At 45.1% G+C, this 18,488-nt stretch overlaps 3 protein-coding genes across 3 annotated transcripts; all 3 read left to right on the top strand.

Annotated features, from left to right (window-relative positions):
* The first annotated feature begins 525 nt into the window (after nt 1-525).
* On the top strand, nt 526-11,841 carry LOC120683484 (chaperone protein dnaJ 10-like). Its single transcript, XM_039965564.1, has 10 exons — nt 526-958; nt 1,060-1,119; nt 1,640-1,722; nt 1,978-2,137; nt 8,551-8,680; nt 8,983-9,141; nt 9,243-9,421; nt 9,517-9,597; nt 9,709-9,852; nt 11,371-11,841. The coding sequence occupies exons 1-10, from the start codon at nt 872-874 to the stop codon at nt 11,458-11,460; spliced, it is 1,173 nt and encodes a 390-aa protein (XP_039821498.1). The 5' UTR covers nt 526-871; the 3' UTR covers nt 11,461-11,841.
* Nucleotides 11,842-12,586: 745 nt separating this feature from the next.
* Nucleotides 12,587-14,371, top strand: LOC120695409 (protein LIFEGUARD 2-like). Its single transcript, XM_039978668.1, has 3 exons — nt 12,587-12,902; nt 13,885-14,042; nt 14,165-14,371. The coding sequence occupies exons 1-3, from the start codon at nt 12,587-12,589 to the stop codon at nt 14,369-14,371; spliced, it is 681 nt and encodes a 226-aa protein (XP_039834602.1).
* A 366-nt stretch (nt 14,372-14,737) lies between these two features.
* Nucleotides 14,738-17,784, top strand: LOC120683475 (NAC domain-containing protein 17-like). The gene is made up of 4 exons (XM_039965556.1): nt 14,738-14,947; nt 15,039-16,051; nt 16,324-16,867; nt 16,965-17,784. Exons 1-4 carry the CDS (start codon nt 14,785-14,787, stop codon nt 17,390-17,392), a joined length of 2,148 nt encoding a protein of 715 aa, XP_039821490.1. The 5' UTR covers nt 14,738-14,784; the 3' UTR covers nt 17,393-17,784.
* Nucleotides 17,785-18,488: the final 704 nt, after the last annotated feature.

Raw genomic sequence — 18,488 nt, 5'->3', positions numbered from 1 at the left:
ATAGCCTTCCAAATGACCGGCGCGAACAGGGTCTTACTATATGCGGCGAAAACCATTTATCTTCATTTTCAGAGGAAAGCTGCGTGCAGGAACAAGTTGTTGCTTCTAGACGATGATGATGGTGTTGTCTTCTGTAAAAAAAACTCAGGCGATGCAAAAGTTTCTGACGACTTTCATTCGAGACCCAACCCAAGCAATTCCATCACTGGATGCTTCCCAAAAGGTTCGAGTGCGTGGACCTGGGACCCACGGGCCTCGAAACCAAGTCTCTGACAGGTGGGCCTTCGTTGCTCCTCCTCTCCCTCTCCGTCATCCCCAAGCCCCCCCCCTCTTGCTTGACTCCGCGGGGTCAGCGCCGGCCATGTGGTCCCCCCGCTCCACCACGCGCCACGTTACCAGCGCGATAATCACCCGCTTAACCCGCGGGATTAGCTGGTGGATTAGTCTAAACAGACTCGAGCTGGCTCGTCTTGGGTTGGGGGACGAGACGAGGTGGGGTTTTACCGAGGGGAGGGGAGAGCCCCGATTTTGACCAGCGGAATTCCATGTCAATGTGACTCATCCCCGCATTATAATACAGTACGGTGGCGAGGAGGGGGGCAAAAGCACGCGAATTATTCGACGCGCTTTATGGTCGGATTCCCCCGGCAGCCGCCAGCCCGCCAGAGCATTGCAGCGCCGGCCACCTCGCCCCCCTCTCTCGCTGTCTCGCACCACCCGCGCTGAGGGGAGGGGAGGGGAGGGGCGGTGCGCGCTGCGCGGCGGGCGGAGATCTCGGGAGGGCTCCGATCGAGCCAAAGCGGCGGGAGGAGGGAGGGTGGAGCGGAGCGGGGCGGAGCGCGGAGCTTGAGGAGAGGAGTAGATTGGTTCGATGGTAAGGGAGACGGGGTACTACGACGTGCTGGGAGTGACCCCGGCGGCCACCGAGGCGGAGATCAAGAAGGCGTACTACGTCAAGGTGCCGCGCGCGCGCTTCCCCCCTCCACACTGAGGTTTTTTTTTGCCGTTTGATCAGGTGGTGATTTGGCCTCATTTCGGTGTTCTCTGCTGGTGTTGCAGGCGAGGCAGGTCCATCCGGACAAGAACCCCAATGATCCGCTCGCGGCGGAGAAGTTCCAGGCAAGTCTGTTCGCCCGGCTCTCTCTCCTGCTCCTCCTACTGCTCCACCGACTTGTTCAGCTCTCAAACCGCAGCTGCTCGATCCCACTGCTCATTCTGTAACTGCCATGCCGCTGTGGCCAAGCTGGAAGTTGTCTAGAACAATGTTGCCGTGTTGTTACATGTCGGAATATGGTGGTCACGCTTCTCCTTCTGGTCTGCTCCTATCGTTTTCCAAAATGTACTAGCATTTTCTGTGTTTCAGCATCTGGTGAATCTATGAATGAATAAACTATGGTAGGTACCCCTGTGGCATGTAGGCGTGTATGGAGTAGCTGTAATGTTTCATTGTTCATGACTTCATGGTAGAAACCAATACTGTATTAAAAGCCATCATCCAAGTGCATTTAGCACATTATTAAGTCACTTGAAATTTATTGACCATCGATGCAGACCATCTTGTTGCTTTGAGATACTATCTGTCATCATTACACAAATCATACTGACCAAAAGCGGAATCACATCTTCATTGCAACTGCAGGAATTGGGGGAGGCATACCAAGTACTCAGTGACCCCGCGCAGCGTCAAGCCTATGACTCATATGGGAAATCTGGTATTTCAACGTACGTATTGAAAAATACTTCACACTATGTTACACTGTTAAAATCTTATTTAAAGAACTGGAGCCGTCAAGGAGAAAGAACATATCTGTAGTTTCATATCTGTAGTTTTCCTTTATGTGCGCTTAGAGATTCAACAGTGATTTTTCCCTCCTTTTCCCAGCTGTAGCTCCGACAATTAATTGGTGATTTGATCCCATATGCTGTCAAATCTTGTCAGATGATTTCATTCTAACATATTTTGTTAATGTTCTACAGGGAAGCCATTATTGATCCTGCAGCAATATTTGCAATGCTGTTTGGTAGCGAGCTCTTTGAGGATTACATTGGTCAACTGGCGATGGCATCCATGGCTTCACTTGATGGTTTTAGTGAAGACGAACAAATCGATGCCAGGAAGTTGCAAGAGCAAATGCGAGTATGGCTCTTTTCCAGAATGATTAATGGGCATTCCATTATATTTGACAAATTCATTCTTGATTGGAACTCATAGCTGTTTGTTTCTATAAAACTATGAATTTCTTTTTAGCTTCTCACTATATAGTATATACTATGCAAGCAGTTCACGGTGTTCTGTTGTTATTGTTACTGTTGACACTAATTTGCGCCAACACACTCGAAAACGCTAGAATGCGCAGCAAGATCGTCAAAACGATCAACACCAGCAGCCTCCCTGCACCGACCAGTTAGACCAGTATAGCGGACCGGTCAGACCGGTACTCCAGGAAGACGGCGAAGACCTAGAACCAAGAGCTCGGGAGGGACCCCGTCGGAGCTAATGGAGCTAGGGTTGCTCTGAGGTCGGCAGGCCACTCAGAACGCCATCGGACGCCGTGGAGACGAGCGAAGAACAGCAGATGGGGTTGGAAAAGTTAGGGTTTAGAGGTAAAAGGTAAATGATAAATGTGTGAATCGATTGGGATTAACCTCAATCAGCCTTAGCCTTTATATTTATAGGCCGGGGGAAGACATACCCCTTCACGAGTAGGATTACATGAGGACTCTTTACAAAAACCCTAATTCTACTCGGACTGTACAGACCAGACCGGTCTGACCGGTCGGCCCGACCGGTCAGACCGGTCGACCTCAGCAGGTGCCAAATTTGGCTGTCAACATATGCCCCCTGCTTTTTGGTGAGTTTCACAAGCCAAAAAGCAAGAACTATCTTGATGTACATATTTTACACAGAGCATACAACTCTTAAAATAAAACTAAGGGCGATATCCAATACCGGCCGTCTTCGTCTTCACGCACTTTGCCAAACGCTAGGATAGAATTTCTTCAAGTATCTCCCATTGATAGCCCTGGGTAGACGTTCACCTTGCACCGTCTCCACCATATACGAATTTCCGGAGATAACTTTGACAATCTTGTATGGACCCTCCCAACTTGGCGACCATTTGCCAAACTTGTTGCTTTTCATCCCAAGAGGCAAAATTGTCTTCCAAATCAGATCCCCAACCTTAGATACTTGCTGCACCACCAGAAGAGAATCTCCAAAGGCTTCAACATGCTTCACGCCCATGAATTGCAAGAATTCCAAGCCAAATAGAAGACTTCATACTCAACTTGATTATTTATACAATCCTCCTTTGATCGGTTTGGGAACTCAGAATACCACTACTTGGAGAAATCAAGACAGCACCAATTCTTTGACCATCACCACAAACCGATCCATCGAAATATAATTCCGTGGTGTGCAAGTAACATAGCCGACTTCTAGATCATGCTTGTCATTAATCCGATGCTCAACAATGAAATCCGCTATGATTTGACCTCTCATAGATTCCAAGGATTCACAAGCCAAATCATACTCAACTAAAGCATAAGCCCACTCGCCGATTCTATCACTTAAAATCGGCTTTTGTAACATGCGCTTGAGCACATCGATTTGACATACTACTATGCAAGTAGTAGATAGTAGATAATGTTTTAATTTGGTACAAGCATAATAGAGAGACAAATATAACTTCTCAGTAAAAGTATACATTGTCTCCACATCAATAAGTCATCGGCTTATATAAGTGATGACATACTCTTTGTCTTCGGTTTCTTGAGTCAAAACAGCCACAATGATCTTGTCTTTAGCAGCCACATAAAGCCTGAAAGGAACCCTTCTCTTAAGCGCCTTGAGCACAGGTGGTGAAGACAAATAAACCTTGATCTTTTCAAAGACCTCTTGCTATTCTGCCCCCCAAGTAAATTCGGTTTCATTCTTTAACCGAAGAATAGAAGTAAGAGCATCAATATGTCTTATTACAAATAGTTTGCCAATTTTCTAGCTCGAATTGAAAAACTCCTAATTCGGCTTTTATCCGCTGATGTTGCAATTTTCAACCAGCTCAAGACCTCAAATACAAGATCAAAGTCTTGAGAGCCCCTTGCAAACTGATCTGTTGCATAGAAACTTCATGAGGTAAATTGCAAACCCCTTGCAAACTGATCTGTTGCATAGAAACTTCATGAGGTAAATTATCATTTGCCAATATTTTGCCCCCCAAGCACTTAAATGTCGTCGAGCTCCATATTGCTGCTCTCTTGGTGTAGCCTCATGATCCACTAGCTCCTCATTGCCTTGTACCGAGAATGTTAGCGGTGTTTCTCCATCGCAAGGAACCGAAACAGGCATTGCCGATTCGGCTTTCTGTTCTGCTGCAACCTCAACCGGTCTGACCGGTTGCTCTGGGCGGTTAGACCGGTCGCTTGTACCGGTCAGACCGGTCTCCTGAGGCGGTTTGACCGGTCGTGCTGGCTGGTCAACTGCTTTGACCCTCCATACCTTGCCTTGAGGGACCATTGGTTTGTAGTGGTTGGATTGTTTGTCCCTCAGCCTCTTGAACTCTTTTTCCTTCTTCTCCTGAGCACGTAGACGTTGCAGCTTCCTTCTTTGAGTACGAGTCAACCCTGAAGGACACCATCTTGGTTGAAAGTACTTTGATATCGAGTTACTGCTACTGGCCTCATGATCATTGGCCATGATCGGCCTTTGGATAGAAGGATTGACCGATTTACCAAAAACCATCGGCCTTGTACCCGCATCATTGACAACCACTTTGATATTGCCGATTTGCACAACATCATCGGCTTTAGCTTTCTTTGGATCAATAGTGGGTTGTACCTCTTCTTTCTTCTCCTTGACATGGTAGACCTATCTCGGAGAATGAGCTTTGTCCGGCCTCTGATGAGACCGGTCTGACCGATCAATGGCGACCGGTCTGACCGATGCAGGCTGCCGCCTCTGACCTGATCGATTGGATCTCAATTGGTCATGCACTGGTTGTGCAACCTTGCCGAACACAGGCCTTCTGTGATCCTCCTCCCTGTGGTGAGATGGTAAGTATAGCATCGGATAACAATACATCCAAATTCCTTCATGCCCCCATATAGGACAAGAAAAACCCGATGCCGGTGACGCCCATGGCGTGGTAGTACACATCTTCTGATGAGGGAATAATGTAGTGCTATCACCCCTACGCTTGCTGGATTCTCCCCTAGGAGAAGAACGCTTGCCTTGACGTGAAGGTGAACTTGGTTTTTTTAGTGGCCGATCTTTTGGAACAGTCTTTGTGTACTTGTTCAGTAGCTGAGCGAAGGTGAGCTTCTGCTTTGTAAAACTTCCCTGCACCTTTGACTCATTAACCTTCTGAGTACCTCCTTCCGGCCGCTTAGGCTTGAAAGTTCTGGGCCGGCCTTTTGTCTGACCGGTTGAGGCGACCGGTCTGACCGGTCGTGCCTGAGTTGCAGGCCGACTCATTTTTTGAGAGGAACTTTCTTGCCCCCCGGGCCTTGAAGCTTTGACAGTGATCTTCAGTGACTCCTTTCCATCAGGAGTCTTCTCCATCGTCACTTCCCTAGTCTGAATCTTGTCATTGATATTTTTCGGCCTTGGCTCACCAATGATAATATTTTTCCCTTTTGCTCATTCGGCTTGTTCCGGCCGAATGAGTACCTTGACATTATCCAAATCAATCGTATGGACAGGGAATGACGCTTTGTCATCTTTTATCTCATGCATTACCAATCGTTCTTCATTAACGGCCGATTGTATTTTTTGACGAAAGATATTGCAATCATTAGTTGCATGAGAAAAAGTATTATGCCACTTGCAATATGCATGCCGCTTCAGCTCCTCAAGCGACGGTATGACATGAGACAACTTGATGTTTCCGATTCTAAACAATTCATCAAATATACGATCACACTTAGAAACATCAAAAATGAAACTAGCTTGTTCTTGCTGATTCTTTGGAATCGGCTTAAGCGATGAACAAGAACATGGCTTTGCATCGGATGGCCATATGAATTCAGCAACATAAGCTTCTTTTTTCTCATCGTCCGAATCAGATTTACAATCGACATGTATGGACCGATGAGTATTATGGGCATCTTTTGCGCTCTGGAGTCTAAATTCTAAACCCAAGACTTTCATGTGCAAATAATTAATAGTGTAGTATTCAAAGCCTTCGAGTTCTTTTTTTCAAATAAGAACGCAAACCATCAAAAGCCAAATCAGCCAATTCCTTTTCAGAAACTGTTAAATTGAAGCATCGGTTTTTTTATATCTTTAAACCTTCGGAAGTAATCCGAAGCAGGTTCATCTTGGCCTTGCCTAACCGATGCCAAATCTGACAGTTTAGCTTCATTGTGCCCATTATAAAAACGATCATGAAACTTACGCTCCAACTGATTCCAAGATTGAATAGAATTCGAGGCCAATGAAGAAAACCAAGAAAAAGCGGTTCCAGTCAAAGATAATGAAAATAAGCGAATGCGTAAAGCCTTATGGAAACCAGCTTTTCCCAGTTGTAAGATATATTGGTCAATGTGCTCCCAAGTTGTTCTATTATCATCACCACTAAATTTCACAAAATCGGGAACACAACAACCAGCAGGAAAAGAAACTAAATCAAATTCAGAAGGATATGGCTTTTGGTATAATGTAGAATTACCTATATCCACATCGAATTTAGTTTTCATCGCACTAGCCGGATCCTCTTTTAACCTAGCGGGATCGGCTTTGCATCTACCACTCGTGGATGCTTGTGCTACAGAAGTAAGACGATGTTCTATAGGATTATCTTGTAGCATCGTTTGAACCAAACTTATCGGTGCATGCCCCGCAGAATTTTCATGTACATTAACAAAAATCGGTTCATGTGGAGAACCAGATTCTTGTGAAGGAGAAGGCTGGACACAATTTGTCATCTCATTGGTTCGGCTAAGGATTGCCGAGCAAAGAGTAGACACGTTCGGTGTAGATGTTACTGGGCTGACCACCATCACACCGGTCTGATCGGTCTGTTGGACCGGTCTGACCGGTCCAGCCGCATTCGGCTGTACCAGCTGCAATGGTGATGTTTGCCCCGCAAAATAGCTCGTCGGCATGCCATATAGTGGTTCTTGAACAGATGCTAGTATAGCCGATGAATTAACAGTTTGGAAAGCACAATTACCATCTACGGATTTGCCTTTTTTCATGATATCTATTTGATCTTTTAAATCATTCATGGGCTTATATATATCAGCAATTTTCTTATCCATAATAGATGATAATTGGCTAAACAAGTCGGAAGATGAAGTGTTTACATTGCTTATTACCTCGACTTGCTTATTCTTGAGCGTGAAGGAGGGCATCACGAAGTCTTGAACCCTCGTGATCTGGCCTTGCTGATTTTTCTTGAATCCCTTCAAGAATTGTGCTTTGAAGTGCTCCCTGACCACCAAGTACTCTTGGCGCTCCTCCTCGCTGAGTTCCTCGATAGATGTGGAGATGTTGCCTTCGTCGAGGTCGGTGATGACACCCATCTTCTTTGAGAACTAGATTAGATCGGTTTAAAAACCAGATTAATCTGTCCCCAGCGGAGTCGCCAAAAAGTGTGTTGACACTAATTTGCGCCAACACACTCGAAAACGCTAGAACGCGCAGCAAGATCGTCAAAACGATCAACACCAGCAGCCTCCCTGCGCCGACCGTTTAGACCGGTATAGCGGACCGGTCAGACCAGTACTCCAGGAAGACGGCAAAGACCTAGAACCAAGAGCTCGGGAGGGACCCCGTCGGAGCTAATGGAGCTAGGGTTGCTCTGAGGTCGGCAAGCCACTCAGAACGCCTCGAATGCCGTGGAGACGAGCGAAGAACAGCAGATGGGGTTGGAAAAGTTAGGGTTTAAAGGTAAAAGGTAAATGATAAATGTGTGAATCCATTGTGATTAATCTCAATCGGCCTTAGCCTTTATATTTATAGGCCGGGGAAGACGTACCCCTTCACGAGTAGGATTACATGAGGACTCTTTACAAAAACCCTAATTCTACTCGGACTGTACAGACCAGACCGGTCAGACCGGTCGGCCCGACCGGTCAGACCGGTCGACCTCAGCAGGTGCCAAATTTGGCTGTCAACAGTTACATACTTTAAGTATTACTTCAAGAATTTCATAGTGAAACTGAAACTATTGTTCAGAGAAAGGAATCTCCTGACACTAGAAGCTCCAACTCAGAGGGCATACATGGGAATGTTTTGTATTTCTCCTATTACTTTGTTAAATCCTGTTATTGTAATGAGAAATCTTCAATCTGCGGCACTCCATATTAATGCTTGATGTGAATAATCTTTCTTCATTTGAGATGTGTGGAAATGCTACCTGAATTTATTGCAGCTGTACAGAAGTGCTACCTGAATTTGTGTTCATTACAAGTGCTTTGAATATTCAATAATAAAACTTTTTAGCGCTTCCAAATTCAGTTTATTGAATTTGGTGGTTGGTGTTTTTCATGCCCTTTTTTGGTCTAATCTGCGGTAGTACTTATTTAAGGATATAATTATGACTGTAGGTTGTACAGAAGGAAAGGGAAGAGAAGCTAGCAGAGGCACTGAAGAATAGATTGCACCTTTATGTTCAAGGAAACAAAGAGGAATTTATCCAGCATGCTGAAGCTGAGGTGACTAGACTCTCTAATGCAGGTATGTGTTCATTATAGCCCTTCATCCACCTCCAGGGAATATTCATGATAACCGTTTTATCACTTGCTATGTTGTATGTCCACGCAACAACTCAACAGTTTGGATGCCTTTTCTGCTTTTAGCTCAGCCTGGTAGCTTAGAATCTTTTATCCCCCTCACCCTTTTCTTCCAATGTATCCCTATACGAGTCAAATAGCAAAACAATATTCAGTAGCACTTCTTTTCCATTTTAAGATCATAGCCTGAGTACAATTATATATTAACTGAGGGTTAGTCTGTGGTCCCATTTTTCTTATTTGCAGCATATGGTGTTGACATGCTGAGTACTATTGGTTATGTGTACTCAAGACAAGCTGCAAAGGAGCTTGGAAAGAAAGCTTTATATCTTGGTGTTCCGTTTATAGCTGAATGGTTCAGAAACAAAGGGCATTTTATTAAATCACAAGTAACAGCTGCGACAGGTAATTCAACAATTTTCACTTAAAATTAATAAGTCATGTATTATTGGTGCTAGCATAGACCCACAATTTACTTATGAGATCTTTTTTTAATGTATCTGCAGGTGCAATAGCTCTTATGCAGCTGCAGGAAGACTTGAAGAAACATCTCAGTGCTGAGTGCCACTACACCGAAGAGGAACTGGAGGCTTACATGCAGACTCACAAAAGTGTTATGGTGGATTCCTTGTGGAAGCTTAATGTTGCTGATATAGAGGCAACCCTATCACATGTGTGTCAAATGGTCTGTTTTCATGTCTGCCTTTCGATGTTTTTTCTATCCAACTTCAATTTCATGGTCATAACTTGTGGTGATTTTAAATATTTGATCAATATCAGGTGCTTCAAGACAGCAGTGTCAGGAAAGAGGAACTGAGAGCTCGAGCTAAAGGACTGAAAACTTTAGGCAAAATATTCCAGGTACAGTTCCTTTTATATGTTTCTATCATTCTATGTTCTTTTATGTGTACGTTATGCAGTGTTGTTCCTTGGGCTAAGCTGGTTGGGCTAAACTGGGTTTTTATTCTGCAGCGTGTTAAGCTGGCTACCGAGGGAGAGCCAGCAGCAATGAAAAATACAATAAATAACTCAGATGACAATGATGGTAGTTCTCCAGATTCATCACCAAAATCTCCTAGGGATCAAATGTTCGATGCAAATCCACCTTATGCCCAGGTAAATATTTAGATATTTTCTATGACCTAAGATCCTATGATTGTTTTTGTCACTCACATCTTGGGGTTACTAGTCTTATTTACTCCCTAATGTGTTAGCAACGTGGACTAAACCTTCCTTAAAAAAAACGTGGACTAAATCTGACAGATGCAGGGTTTTAAATTCTACTGTTTTTTTAAAAAATTTATTAAGTTATCCAGTGCAACTTTAAAAAAAAACAAAAGGCAGTTTTGCATTTGTATCAAGACTCAAGAGTGTGATTTAACTGCAGTGCAACAATAACCTTACTTAAAAGTGTTAAAAAGTCAGCCCATCTGTAGACAGGGGCCAGTGCCTGCCAGACTTTCTGGTGATGCGGCCAATGCTAATTGTTATGGCACCGGAGAGGGGGTAAATGGTATTATCTGAAGAAGTATCAGAAGTTGGCATGGTTGTTTTGTTTAAAAGCCATATGTGTCCTAGGTTCAACTTCAACATATAGAATGCTTCAGGTGTTGGGAAGTACTCCCTCCAGTCAAGAAAAATTGAGATTTCAGACAATGCAAAGAACTTGTTTGATGCTGATCTTACTTATCTGAAACGTCAATCATTGCTGACCTGAGTTATACTGTAAATGAATATGATATAGCTCGGACAAGCATAGATATAAAAAGAGGGCATCAATATGACCTTTTAACTAGTTCCTCCTTGTCCTAGAGGTTGTGCGCCTCCATATTCACCTTCAACTTCCACTTGACCCTTCAATAGGACACTGCTAATTAGCTAAGTCTCAACATATCGGATCAAAAATATAAATCATCATGTTATTTTTATTCCTTTTTTGCTGTCTATTCATCGGCCGCCACAAACTTTGTTCAATACTTAGTCCGTAGAGTAAGGGTTCTGCTAGCTATCGGGTTCAGAGAAGTTTGCAAGCTCCATCCCTCTCTTTTATTTTCTTTTTCTTTTTGCCACCTGTGCCTTTCCGTTTAAGTTCTTCAATTCGGCATTAACTCTGTTGGAGAAAGCCAAGCTGAATTACAAAGCATGGGATCCTGAACACCATAAAAGTAAGCTGCTATCCACGACACCTCGTGGTGACTAATTGGGGTCCAGCTTCATCGAGTTTCACCAACTGTCCACTTGTAATTTCGTACTAGTGGCTTTTATTTTTTCTCCAGTACCTGATTTAATGACTGGTCCTGTGAGCTTTGCATAAAGAATTCGTACGTCACATTGGAGAACCAGCCTACTTGCTTATGCATGCGCTCGATGTGGTCAAACCCAACTCTAGTTTGCCATGGCATAGCATCAGTTCCAGTTATGTTAACATCAGTTCGAAGCACAACTCCTAGATTGTCTTTCATCCCATTAACTCAATGAAAGCAGAGTATAAATTGTCATTTCATTGGTTGTACCTCTACCCTCTACCAAGAACAGAAACGATCCATTTTTGTTGTATCTGAATAAAAATGTCTTTTGGCATGAAAGTTTGCTCTGTCAAACAAAAGACTGAATACTTGCCTTCTTCCTGTCCAGAGTCCATACGTGGAGGCCCCTCGATCCGGCGATTATTTCTTCCCAATGCCTGCCGCACCACCTGGTGCACAGAGGGACCCCATTCCATGACTGCTTGGAGAGCAGCAGCTCCGTTTTGTGTGGATCGTCATTTTGTACAATATTACTTCTGTAGTAGATGATGGCATGGTCACCATTTTTATTTGTAACATTAGTAGCATTAGAGCGAGGCAGCAGCTTGGTATCCATTGCATCTTTTCTTTTCTTATTTTCTTCAGTTGTGTAATCAATCAATCAAGCATGCAACGATGTCAGCCTTGTGTTGTGTATAGGGCTGCGGGCAGGCTTGTGCTGCTGTTGTGTGTTGAGGCAGCAACAGGTCAGCCATTGTTGTACATGAACTATCACCTCCCCGTTGTTTCATGTGTTTATGGGTGCATAATTGTTTTAGCCTATGGCCTATCTGTGAAAACAACAGCTTGTCCCGTGACAGTCGATCATCTGCTACTTACTCTGCAACTCTGAATCTCGGATGACGGGCGACTGGACTGTCTGATCATAGCGCCCTAGCGCTCTTTTTTCTCCCCCATGAGATGGGTTGTACCTCTGTTTTTATTTACATTTCGTATTAGATTTGTCTTAAAATAAACTAGACAAATTCTAACCAGACTTATAGAAAGGAATAATAGCACCATGAAGTATTCGTTGATAATGCATATATTGGATAGTATAGTTGTTATATTTTGTCCAGATTTGATCAAAATAAACACAATATGACATGCAAATAAAAACGGATGGACTATTATACCAACTGCTAGCTTCTTGCAATGATCAAAGACTCGTTTTAGAATGCTTGAATTTCACAGGAAATGCAAAAACTACGCTATTTCCTATAAATTTTCTGCATTCCATGAACATTTCTATATGTGAGAAAGACGAGACATGCTGTGTTGAGAGGATAGGGTCCTTGATTTGCAGCAACCGGACGAGCAGTGCGGCCGTTCCAGGTTGCTGATCTACGGCTAACCAAGCTGATGTTAATGCTGGGTGTCGGAGGAAACTATTTGAAATCGCGGAGAATAGGTTGGAAAGTCATTGTATAACCGACTCCGTAGCCTATTCTCCTTCTGAATATGTATAGTATCTGCCTCCATCTTCTCCACAAGTCCCATCGATGATCGATCCCAAAACACCTCTAAATATTCCAAACGCCGCAAACCCCTAAACCCACGCCGCCATGTCGGAGGTCGAACCTGACCTCGAGGTCGGCGTGGCCACCGCATCAGCGAAGGCGGGTGCAAAACTCAAGGCCGATCCCAAGGCCGCAGCGACCGCCGCGGTGACGCTGCCGCCGCAGATTGTGGAGGACGGGACCCCTCGCCAGCAGTGGGCGTTCGTGCGGAAGGTGTACGCCGTCGTCTTGCTGCAGTACTGGCTCGCGGGGGCCATCGTCGCCGTCACCTGCTTCGTGCCCACCGTCCCGCGCTTCTTCAAGTCCCGCCACGTCGCCGCCTATTTCGCCCTCACCGGCATCGTCGTCGTCCCCTTCATCGGTGCGCCACTGCGCCTCTGCTTTCTTCACAATTCTTATGTTCCGATCCTCGCCCTAGTTTTGTAATGTATCGTTAATTTTGGTATGCTCGATCTGCGCAGCGCTATGGCCGACGTTCAAGTACAGGGAGAAGCACCCGGTGAATCTGTGCTGCTTGGCCTCGTCACGCTCTGCTTCAGCCTCAGCATCGGCATCCTGACCTCCGTCTTCACCCCAATTGCCTATAGGCGCATTCTCCTATCCCCGTTTCCGTCTTGTGGAGTTTGATGCTTTGTGTGCTGTGGTACAATGGTGGTAGTAGTTTTGATCCAGGATCAAGCGACCATCTCCTTGCAGTAGCTTGTTGATATGATGCTGGTGACATGCTGGTGATTCACTGCCCTGTAGATTGCTAAATGTCCTGTTTTCAGGTGATATGCATGTCGTATAGATTGTTAAATGTCCTGTAGATTGTTAAACACAGCAGATGTGGGAGTGGGGCTGTGTGATGGTTCAAAAAGAATGTAACATTTAGCCTTTTCACCCCCTCTTGTCATGGGTTGGATGGTCCTGTGCTTGCTTAATAGTACACTGGTGTGCAGTAAGGACCACTGGGACATAAGGACACCAAATATTTACCGTCAGGCTAAAAGTCTTAAAAGGCATGCCGTGCCCTGTGAATGAAGATATATGTTTGGATGATACTTAAATGTTGATCAGGGAAGTTTTTTTTTACAGCAACTAATAAGTTAACTTTCAAATTTAGATGATGAATTAAATCTTGATCTCCTTAGCAACTCTACAACTGAACAATTTACAGGTTAAGTATTGAGTTTGTCTATCTTTATGACTTTCGAGGCTGACTTTTGTTGATGAAACTCGTGGGGTCGCAAGTTCAATTGTCCATCTTATACAGTTGTAGATTTCGAAATTTAGTTGTGTGACCTGGCATGCTAAAATGCTATTTGTGTCTCTGTAATGAACTGTATTTTTTTTGTCATCAGGTATCACGGTTTTGCAATCTATGATTCTTACAGAAGTTGCTATGATTAATCTCATCATCTACACATTCTGGGCAGCCATAAGACAGTACAAAGTCACCTTCCTGTGCCCCTTCCTGATCAACCATGTCCTCATATTTGCGGTCTACCTGACCATTCAGGTATAACATAATGTTTTAACAGTTTCTTCCTTAATGCTTTCAATAGTTTCTTTCTTGCATGATTGCCTGTCTAAATGTGTCACTCCTAGGTCAACTGTCCTCTTTTTTCTTTTTGAGAGCAGTTCAACTGTCCTCTGGGAAGCGTCAACATGACCGGATTCGGTTGCTGTGTCACCATGGTGTTCGTTGCGTTCATCATCCATGACATAGACCTGCTGATCAAGCGTCACAAATACAAGGAGCACATCTTTGCTGCAATATCACTATACCCGGACCTCATCAACCTGGCCATTTCTTGGCTGCTGCCATCACCCAGTAACTGTAAATGATCGTTCATCGAATAGTTGTACAAATGTAGCAAATGGTTTTACATAATCTTACTATTATACCCCCCATGGTATGCTGGCCTAAATGGATCTGCATAGGGCGGTCCTAGTTGGTGGGCAACTGCAGCTGACTTTAGTGGAGACCAAGTGATCAAGTGTTGCTAGCTCGTACATCTGTTTTGTCACTGAACAGGGGGACCAAGTCCAAGTGAGCCTTTGCAGTGTGCCCGTCCTTCGTTTTCTGTGTTGTCTTACGGCCTGTTGGGCCTTGGGCCCAGAATAAGAAGCGCGAAGTTACCAGGAAGCCGCGTAGGATCGCGGGGCCCACGGAGATTGAGAATTCTAGCTTAAGTAGACGGAGCATCCGGTTTGACCCGGCAGAGGACACGCCGGCACGCGACCAACCATCCGGCGAGATGGAGGCCCCGCCGCCGCGCCGGTGGCCGCCGGGATTCCGCTTCAGCCCCACCGACGAGGAGCTCGTCCTCTACTTCCTCAAGCGCCGGATCGTCTCCGGCCGCCCCTCCCCCTACGTCGCCGACGTCGACGTCTACAAGTCCCACCCCTCCCACCTCCCTGGTACGCGCCCTCCCCCCCACAATCAATCGCATCGCCTGTTGCATCCCCTCCGGCGGTCTCTTGATCTGGACTCGTCGGTGCTGCACTGCAGAGAGGTCGGCGCTCCAGACGGGGGACAGGCAGTGGTTCTTCTTCAGCCGGATGGACCGCAAGTACCCCAACGGCTCGCGCGCCAGCCGCACCACGGGCGACGGCTACTGGAAGGCCACGGGGAAGGACCGCTTCATCTGCGGCGGCGGCGGCCGAGCGGTGGGGAACAAGAAGACGCTCGTGTACCACCACGGCCGGGCCCCTCGCGGGGAGCGCACGGACTGGGTCATGCACGAGTACACCCTGCTCGCCGACGCGCTCCCGCCGGCCGCGCAGGGGAGGGAGTCCTACGCGCTCTACAAGCTGTTCCAGAAGAGCGGGGCCGGGCCCAAGAACGGTGAGCAGTACGGCGCGCCCTTTCGGGAGGAGGATTGGTTGGATGACGAGGAGGGAGTGATCGCGGTTGCTCCTGCTAGTCCCGTTCCTAACAACAATAATTGTCCTGCTACCGTGGAGGAGCACGAAATTGCTGACCGTGAACTTCCGGTTGAGGATCTTGACGAGCTCCTGTCACAAATTGGAAATGATAAGGAGGAGTTTGGTGAAGCACAGCTTGATTTTTCGACACCTGCTACTTCCCATGGTCAAAGTCAGGGTTGGCTTAGTGAGGGGGGTAACAAGGCTGAGGTAGTGGATGCTTCCATTAGTAGTGGTGCTGGGGTAGCTGCAGAGAATACGTGCACTGGTGGTCTCCCTCTTGGGGATATTGAGCAGCTCCTGATGCAAATGTCTGATGATCAGCAAAACGCTGAATTGTTCTCGGATTTGTCGACATCAGTTCCACAACTGCAGCTTCAGTGTGACGATCATCAGGTGTGGCTTGATGCACACAGGGAGCAGGAAGTTTGTGCTCCGGATCCTACCACAAGCAGTGGTGTCGTGGTAACAGCAGAATGTACTGACACAGAGTTTGGGGATCTTGAAGGGCTTCTGCTGCAAATAGCCAATGACCAGGACATGATTGAACCTCAATCAGATCTGTCTGGACCAATTCCATATCACAACTTCAACCAGGTTTGTCTTGCTGACCTGTTCATTGTATCAATCTGACCTTTAGATGGTTAGAAATCATGTTGCAGTGTGATTATTAACAGATTGTACAATTGTGTTCATACAATTGCTTCAGTTTATAACTTTACTAAAAGAAGCACATGAATTTCTGGTGTCTTGTGCAAATGTCAGAATATGTTTCTAATCATGCATTACGCAGCTGCATGTTGTGAATATGCATTCAAGCTTTTAACTCAATGTTTCCTATTCATAAAACATCTTATTGACTTGTGTAGGTCGGCATTGGGGATTTCCATGAATCTCATGGTGCTCTGGTTGGTAATCTTTCTTGTATAGTTCAAGAAAGTACATTTGATCCGCAAACTGAGCCAAGAAGTCAATTTCCACAGTCTAGTCTAACCAATGTGCCATTTAGCGGAGAAACAAATTCTTCTGAAGGGACAAGTGTGCCACGATCTGTGTCAGGTTTAATCAGTTACAATAGCCAGGATGCTGATGAGGAGTTCCTTGAAATCAACGATTTCTTTGATCTGGAGGGTGTAGAACAGAGTGCAAATTGTACAGCAACTGAGCACTTGATATCTGCAACAAATGGGATGTTTGACAATTTGGAATACTCTGATGCTCATACTTTTTTACCTGGTCCATTTGACACAGTGGGAGTGGTAGCTGAAAATCAATTTTTTGATTATGGTAACACTGGAATTCAGGACCAGGGATATCAGTATACAACAGAAGTAACAACACACAATCAGGCTGCTCTTAATGTCCGGAGCCACATGAAGCATACTCATGTTGTCTTACCCTCACATGCATCAGGTGCTTAATTATTTTGTTTAATTTTTGGACTTCTATTGTGTGATCACTCGAAACTCTACCTTTCCGGATATTTGATTTTGTCCATAACTCCTGGCAGGCACTCTAAATCTTCATGCAGCAAATGAGCCACCTAACAGGAGCTCAACTGCTTCACAATCATGGTTCAATGCTGCTCTATCAGCCTTGTTGGACTCTGTACCTAGCAGTCCAGCATTGGCTGCTGAAATTGAAAATACTGTTATCAACAAAACACTCCAGCGCATCTCTAGCTTCAGATCACATCAAGCTTCGGGTGAAGATAACACAGTTATCAACAGAACACTTCATCGCATCTCTAGCTTCAGGTCACAGCAAGTTGCAAGTGAACAACCAAGCACTCCAACGATTCAGGTTACAAGAGGTGGCAGACTGATGTTTCTCTCTCTACTGGTTATACTTGCTGCTGTTATGTGGACCTTTACTGCTGGCAGTGCTGGGTCTGCACTCAATTTCTGCAAGGGGTTATGGAAATCTTCTTCTAGGTGATCCCTAATCAACGGCAAAAAATCACCTGTTATTCTGGTGATTTGGTCCTCTCTAATTCTTTTCAGTCCTCTGTATGGGTTATTGTTTGAATATCCCTTTCCTTTCAAAAGGGGGAAGAGGTAGAAGCATTTTGGGGGTGGATCAATGATTATAGGTGTTAGTAGCTTATGCAATAGAACAGGGAAAAAGAAATATAATGCGAGACAAAAAGGGTATCTGATGGTAATATATGTGGCTACTTATTATCCTTCTGTATTTTGATGGAAATATATAGTGAATGTAAGTAAAGCATTAAGATAACTGCAGTTTATGTTCATAGGGTCACGATGTTTTGGGGAAGAAGATTTCAATGTATCACAATTGCAGATCCAATGTCTATGTGGATAACTGTATCTTTGGTGCGTGCATGTTTGTGTGCATTTTAGACTTCCAGCAAATTTGGAGACAAATCATGCAGCACAGTGCTGGACTATGAGGCCAACCATCTAGGAATAGATCTCCTCTCACAAATCATGCAGCAGAGTGCTTGCATCATTTTAGGCGCATAGAAACATAGGAATAGAAAAAACACGATAGCAAAAACAGAGTACAGGGTCTCATAAACACTGCTGTGACGAAACAGCATTGTCGTACATGAGGCAATGGTGTTCGAGTAAGACAAGTTACTGGTGAGTGGTGGCCGTGAAGTGTGCGTTTCTGTCGCTCATACTTAGCTGAAACATATCAAGGAGTTGGTGGTGAGTGGTGAAGTGTACATTCTGTCGCTAAGATAGTGAGTGGTGACCGTGAAGTGTACATTTCCTACGACATGGACTCACCGTGACTTCCTTGAGAATGTACCTTTCTGAAGGCGAGCAGTCATGTACATGCTCCTCCTATGGAGAAATGGCAGTCTCGTCGAGGAGAATACTTATGCTAATATGCTTGAAAACAAGTATTGGCGACGCCTTTTTGGGAACACTAGACTGGATTCGGGAGAGCGATGGCGTAAGAGCGAGACGAGATCAGATTGTGTCATGGCCACACCCAATGTACACCCATGAACACATTTGTAAAGTAGTAAAAGAGAATCATGGAGATACTAGATTATTCAGAG

This window comes from Panicum virgatum, chromosome 2K (genome assembly GCF_016808335.1).
Source record: "Panicum virgatum strain AP13 chromosome 2K, P.virgatum_v5, whole genome shotgun sequence".
Classification (NCBI taxonomy): domain Eukaryota; kingdom Viridiplantae; phylum Streptophyta; class Magnoliopsida; order Poales; family Poaceae; genus Panicum; species Panicum virgatum.
The sequence above is the reverse complement of the archived record's forward strand: the minus strand, read 5'-3'. Positions and strand labels throughout refer to the sequence as shown.